The following is a 7,230-nucleotide window of genomic DNA, read 5'->3' on the forward strand; positions in this document are numbered from 1 at the left end:
CAAAAATCCTGTCTGCCTTGTTGTGTGTGTGTGTGTGTGTGTGTGTGTGTGTGTGTGTGTGTGTGTGTGTGTGTGTGTGTGTGTGTGTGTGCGTGCAGGTATGAGCGAGTGTGATCTGTGTGTGCAAGCAGACAGTAACCTCTCCCTCCCCTTTCTCTCTTTCTCTCTCTCTCTCTCTCTCTCTCTCTCTCTCTCTCGCACACGCGATTTCTCTTATCCTGCTCTGGGAAACAGACTTTATGTACATCCATTTCCTTGTGAGCGTAGTGTGGGGTGTGTCTGATATGTCTCTTCTCCGGGAAAAATGACACACACAGAAGATGGTTTCTCATCATTATGTTGAATGCATGTCTTAATGGAATAAAAGACTTCTACAAGCCAGGGGTGCATTTCTCAAAAACAAAGTTGCTTACTACATTAGCTACTTTGTTGCTTTCAATGCATTTTCCCATTGGCAACTACCAAAGTTGCTAACAGGCTAACAACTTCCCTTTTGAGAAACTCACCCCAGGTGTGTTGTAATGAGTGGATAAAGTGAGACTGAGTCACCATAGCCTCACTTTCACAGAATCAGATATGTATGCAGATATATACGCATGGGAGATGTAGATGATAATTGGAGATGGTCGTATGCGGGGCCCAGAAATTGCTGCTACCCCCTGGCTACAAGCACCAATAGCACGACTCTAACCTAACCTGGCTGTCACTTAAAAACTTGTGCGTTTTTGCATTGTTACATTGCATTTGGCAGACACTTTTTAACCAAAGCGACTTCCAATTGAGAACATACCGTAATCCTAGTCAGCACTTGCAGATGCAAAGTGCACAGGAAATATACACAACAACAAGTGCAGATGCCAAGTAAGGTTTTTTTTTTTAAAGTACATTAGTACAGGGTTAAGTGGAGTACACACACACACACCATAGAGTCAACATGCCATAGAGGGCTTGTCTTCAGCTCAAACCAGTCTGGCCATTCTCCTCTGACCTCTGGCATCAACAAGGCATGATTGTCCACAGAACTGCTGCGCACTGGATATTTTCTCCTTTTTGACTGTTCTTTGTTAACCCTAGAGATGGTTGAGTAGATCGACAGTTTCTGAATTAATCAAACCATGATTGGGACCAAAACCATGCCACATTCAAAGTCACTTAAATCACCTTTGCTTGGTTTGAACTGCAGCAGGTAGTCTTGACCGTGTCTACGTTCCCAAAGGCATTGAATTGCAACCATGTGATTGGTTTATTAGAAAGTTGCTTCAATGAGCAGTTGGATAGGTGTGCCTAATGAAGTGGCCAGTGAGTGTAGGGCGTTGCGATCAAAATCCTACTGCTCCAGGCACTCCACAGAGAAGCACGGCCAGACTACCGTAGTGGAGCCAATCCTTTGGCGGAAGTACGTAGGATGGCTCGCGAGGCTACCATTAATTAGCCTCGCGACGCCATCCTCTGTACTCCACCCAAAGATTTTGGCTCCGCACATCGTCTGGCAAAAGCCTCGAGCTCGGTTCTCTCAGTGTTTTGCCAATCAGCAAACAGTTGAGAGTGGTGACGTAGAACTCACCCGCCAGCTCCGTTACTGATTGGTTAAGGTAACTATATTCACACTTTCGTTTTGTTGTTATTTGTATGCTTTTGCGACGCTATAACGTAACAGGCATGCTAAGACAGCACAATATGGGTTTTAATTTGAGTTTGGAACTTGAGTTTGGATCAGACCATCTCCCATCGTCCACGGAGACGGATTCCTCATGGCTTTTGCCAGACTGATTGACGGAGTCAACAGTCGGCTATTCTCCCAGGCTACCTTTCATAGCCAGACAGACTAGAATGTGACATTGAAATTATTGCCACAGGCCATATGCAGCCTACCATGACTCTGCAATGTCAGCCTTCAAGATTCCATACTCATCGATTTCAATATTTCTGCTTTCTGTTAAAATCCTATTGATTGATTGATATTAGTAATAATAAAAATAACATGTTAATTATTATCAAAACATCATCTCAATATTATTGTGTGAACATGAATGCCAATGAAACACTTGAAAACACTTACTGTATAACACTGTCATGACACATAAGGTTCTCACAGCTCTGCATCTTCCATCTATTTATCCATCCACCTTTAGTTCCATCCATTTATTCATTCATCTTGTGAGATCCTTGTATCCCTCCATCCATGCATAAGTCTCTCCATCCTTCTGTCTGTATCCAGCCATCTGCACTACGTGAGCTGCCTTTTTATGTACAGTGGGCCTACATTTACCGTATATATCTGATGCATATGACTCAACTGGTTGTACAGTCCTATTCCCATAATTCGACAGCCCTGTTAACACAAACACATGCACACACGCACGCACGCACGCACACACCTCAACCCCCTGGGTCACACAGACAGGAGCTATGACACAATTTCCCCGAACAGAGACACACACACACACACACACACACGTCTCAACACCCCAGCACTGCGGCCACCCACCCCCACCCCAGCACGTTCTCCCGCTTGCCCATACGGTACACACAAACATGTCGTCTTCCTCCTAGCACAGCCTTCTGTCCCCAGAGAAGGAGGAGCAGGAGGAAGTGGAGAGGGGAGGAGTATGTCTGTGTGTGTGGAAGACCTCAGGGAATTTGCCCTGTGTGCGCATAGACAGTATTGCATGTCCTGTTATGTCACACACTCTGCCAAGAAATGGGCAGATAGGTACAGTAGACACCAGAGAGACTAGAGAGAGAGAGGTTCCATTGGCCCATTATTTCCTGGTTCTATTATGGCAGACCTAGGCAGACCTAAGGACTGTTCTATTCATTGTAGGAGCATTATGACACGGCCCTTTAGGCAGACCGGAACCTGGTCGCATTAGTTGCCCATAGAAACCTATTATGTTGGCATATCTCTATACTTAAAGAATCTCTGGTAGACACTCATCACCTTCCCTTCCTGCTGAGGGGCAAGATGAAGTTCAGCCACCACTTGCCTCGGTTACAATACTGTGTGTGTGTGTGTGTGTGTGTGTGTGTGTGTGTGTGTGTGTGTGTGTGTGTGTGTGTGTGTGTGTGTGTGCGCGTGCACACGCGTGCGTGCATGGGTGGGTACATGTGTGTGTGCGTGTGTGTGTGTTTCTGCATGCATGTGTGCGTGTGTTTGCAGGCGTGCGCGTGTGGGTGTGCATGCTTATGTGGTCTCTTCTGGTGAACTTCCTAAATTGTGCCCTTTGTCACCACTGGTTTGTGTGTGTTTTTGTGTCTGTGTGCATGCATGCGTGTGTGAACTGACCGAACCGAAACCGTCCAAAATGTCCTTCACTCCACAACCATTCAGAGAAAGATCTGACCTGTGGCATTCCTTTGACTGATGACTCGCACACCATCTGATACCAACTTCCTGCCATGGAGTTCGTCTTGGCCAGGAGATATCAACATCCCCCCCCCCCCCCACACACACACACACACACACACCCATGGCCCATGTCTCTTGTTCGCTTTGTTGTGTTTATGCATGGTTGATTGTGACCTTAGGGCCTGTCCAATTGATACTTATCTGAGGTAAGTAATAGCTGTATCTATTACCACTCATCATGCACACTCTTACTGCATGCCTTGCAATTTTCTCCTGTATATTCACTTTTTTCATTCATTTACATCCATGAACATTTAGTATCCTAATTTATTTCTCTATTATCCTAATCGATTCAGGAGGGTGGCCATTCATTTTTTTCTGCAGCTACATGGCAACAAAAATGGGCCTTTTCCTCTGAGAGCAGGATGGAGAGTGCACCTGCTTTGTTGTCATGGCTGCCCTCTGCCCAAGGAAAGAGCGGGAGTTTGTTGCAAGCTATAGCGTACTGTGTGATCATCATAATAGAAAATGGGAATTAACGGTGGGTTGGACATCGAATTCAGGTACCATGAATTGGCAAGTTTCCCACAGGATCCAGATCTAGCCCACGTCATGTCTGCCCAATCTTACTCTTCCAGTACATTCCTGTCCAAAGAATTCTCTGTTCTATCTCAATAAAGCCCCAAAAAGCCCCTAAAATATATCGGAAAATAAATTAACATCTTGAATGTGTGCAGACCAGGGCCTGAAGAAGTCAGATGTGTCTGCCACCTGTGAAACTGCTCTTGGCCAAGGCTGCTGACAGACAGGCCCAGGAAGACAATGTGATCTAAAAGCCACCTCCATGCCCCACTCCATACCCACAATGCAATAGGGACTGTTGACGAGTTTAAATAAAGCGGATGAGAGTCATTGTGTGCGCCGTGTGTTGTAGTGTGCTTTGTGATAAATGCTCTCACACACACACACACACACACACACACACACTCTTCCGTCACGTCGTACCGTATACACTACACACAGGGCCCCATGACCTATCTCTTGTATCTCCATCTGTGCTGCTGACCCATGACGCAGCACCAAGAACCGACCAGACAGGCAGACAGACAGACAGACAGACAGACAGACAAACAGGTCGTCTGATGCACAGACGGACATGCCAATTGACGCAATGGTACTGGTTAGGCCAACAGACCTGTGTTTACAAACAAGACCATTGATAACAGTACTATTCACCTTTTTGATAACAATACACTACAGTATTCATCGATGCATGAGTGGCATGAGGGTTGACACTGAGGCCGTGGTGTCGTCACATCGGAAGTGTACAGAAGGAAGAATTAAAAATCACGCACGGGAAGTCATCGACGTGAATGGCCCTGCTCAGTAGTCACCTGGCAACCCCAGGTGAAATTGTTTTAGAGGGCGTAAGGGTTTGTGTGTGTGTGTGTGTGTGTGTGTGTGTGTGTGTGTGACTTCTGCTTTTTCTCCATGACCAGACCGCAAACACAATAAAGCACGGACATCCCATAATGACTCTCTCTCTCTCTCTCTCTCTCTCTCTCTCTCTTATTGTGTATGTTTGCTTGGTAATATTCGCAGGGGGGTCATGCCATATTTATCACGGAGAGGGGATTTCACACCTGCACAAGCAAGCGGATATCATGACGGTATACTGTTTTCAAACCTGGAAAAAAAATTAGCTGGTCAGCATTGTGTTACTTGGGCCACACTATGACGATGGACTTGGTGATTACCTGTGAATGAATGAATGACGGCCACCTACTATAGAGAGGAAAAATGTGTTATGTCACGTTCTGGCTTCCTTTCATCCTCCAATCAGTGTCATCCGCTGCCGGAATGGGGACTTTGCCGTTTTCTTCAGCAGGAGTTTACAGTGTCATCATCAGGGGAGGGGTAAGGGGTGGGGGTATCACACAAGTCACTACCTCACTACTCGATCAAAGGACAGGGGAAAACCACAAAGTGACGCTCAGCAGCAGATCTGGGGCAGACCTTGGAGAATATAAGTACGGTCTCTGCTGGAGGGTACAGCATGCAATCCAAACAGTCACCTGCAAAGGTAAGACAAGACAGACAAAGCTGTCAACCTTTCAAGTGAACGAAGGGGCGAATTACTGAGGAGAAGGGGCTACTTGAGCGGCTGGATTGTGCCTGATTTTAAAAGAATTATTCTCTTCTCGTTTTCCAGGGGATTCATTTTAAATAAGCACTTGTGGTCACTGCTGAAACCATCTCACCGCTCACCGGGAACATGAAGGCTTTACTCAGTTTTGCTCTGGTGCTGATGTGCTCCGTTGCCTGGGGAGACGCAGCCTCCATCATCCCACCCAAGCATCACCGCCGCCCAAAGCCCCTGGACAACTCTGTCACTTGGAATAACCTCATGGTGGTAGCCAAACATGTAAGTATAGCTGTAGTTGCTCAGAGATTGCTTTAAAGATCTTGTATTGTTCATCATGTACTTTAGAATGTAGGCTTACAATGGCTCATTTATTTTCATTTGACTTAACAGGCCCAAGCAAAGGACAAGGACCATGAGACCCGCCTGATTCCCGTTATCTCTGAGGAGAAATTAAAGGTATAGCCTAACTTTTGCTTGCCATGTTTGGACGCCTACTACCCTACTACTAACCTTTTTGGCCATAGTTTGCTATCCACGCTGTCAGGCTTGTTGTGAGTTAATGCCGTCTGCATGTGCATTTCAGGATAACGACACTTGCTGCATGAACGCCAACATTCTGGATTATTACCTGAGGAACGTGCTGACCACTGAGGGCGAGCATCACAAGCGTCTTCCCGCTGTCAAGCAGGACCTACACAGAGTGAAGCGAGACTTGGAAAATCACGCCAGCTGTGTGAGTTTGCGTACCGTGTTCTTCCTTTTTTTGCAGAGATTATGCGCATGCTCTTTCTCAAATCCTGCTCGTCGGAGTAGCATCTCCGTGGTGCGCTCTTGGTTTGACGCAAGGGTAACAGTCGCCCTCATAGTAATTTTTCTGCGTTTTCTTCTCTCCAGGACCCCCAGAAATACGACGAGAACGAGTACAACCAGAAATTTAGAAAGAATTACCGGGCGGTGAGTATTTATTTAGCCAATCTATTCCTTTGCAACCTGAGTAGTCTATTAGCCTTACAATAACCCATAGTTGCCAGGGGACAGCACCTAACGTCTCCCTTTCCCTTTCAGGCGGGAACTGATGCGCCCAACAAGGCAATAGGTGAGATGGACATCCTCTTCCACTATCTCTTTGAGTCATGCAACTGACTTGGCCAAGGCGAGAGAGCAGCGCAACGCTGAAATATTATTTAGGCCTATTTAAACTAGAGCAAATGTTTAATGTGTATTTTAAAATGTTATTGTACGACTGTCTATTTATAAATTTGAAATGAAGATATTTATTATTTATTACAGTATTTATTTTGTGATATGATGAACTTATTTATTGAAAAACGTTTTTTTTTTCTCCTGGAAACTGGTTTGACGTTTGTCGTTAATGTTGGCCGTTTAAGTTGATTCAGATGGATCGCTCTGTAAATGCATTGTACGCATTTTTTATGAAGACATTAGGCTGTGTTGGACTACGAAAACAAGTAGGCCTAAATGCAAACAATCAGACTGTACTGTTATATTTGAAGATACTGTTTGGAGAATGTTTTGTTTTTAATGTTTTAATAAATAAACTTTCATAATTTATTCATAATCCTCTGTTCATGAATCTCTGTTGCTACTAAGTCAATCTATCTCATTTTTTAATCTCTGTTGAACTTTAAGTATTCGGCTACCTCACTGCTGGCAAGGTTTTAGCAATACAAATTTCTAAGCGTCGTAGGAACAGACAAGCAGTACAGTAGGCTAC

At 45.1% G+C, this 7,230-nt stretch overlaps 1 protein-coding gene across 1 annotated transcript; it reads left to right on the forward strand.

Annotated features, from left to right (window-relative positions):
* The first annotated feature begins 5,624 nt into the window (after positions 1–5,624).
* Positions 5,625–7,009, forward strand: il22 (interleukin 22). Its single transcript, XM_063211933.1, has 5 exons — positions 5,625–5,774; positions 5,886–5,951; positions 6,079–6,228; positions 6,390–6,449; positions 6,561–7,009. Exons 1-5 carry the CDS (start codon positions 5,625–5,627, stop codon positions 6,636–6,638), a joined length of 504 nt encoding a protein of 167 aa, XP_063068003.1. The 3' UTR covers positions 6,639–7,009.
* The last annotated feature ends 221 nt before the right edge of the window (positions 7,010–7,230 follow it).

Source organism: Engraulis encrasicolus, chromosome 12 (genome assembly GCF_034702125.1).
Source record: "Engraulis encrasicolus isolate BLACKSEA-1 chromosome 12, IST_EnEncr_1.0, whole genome shotgun sequence".
Taxonomy (NCBI): Eukaryota; Metazoa; Chordata; class Actinopteri; order Clupeiformes; family Engraulidae; genus Engraulis; species Engraulis encrasicolus.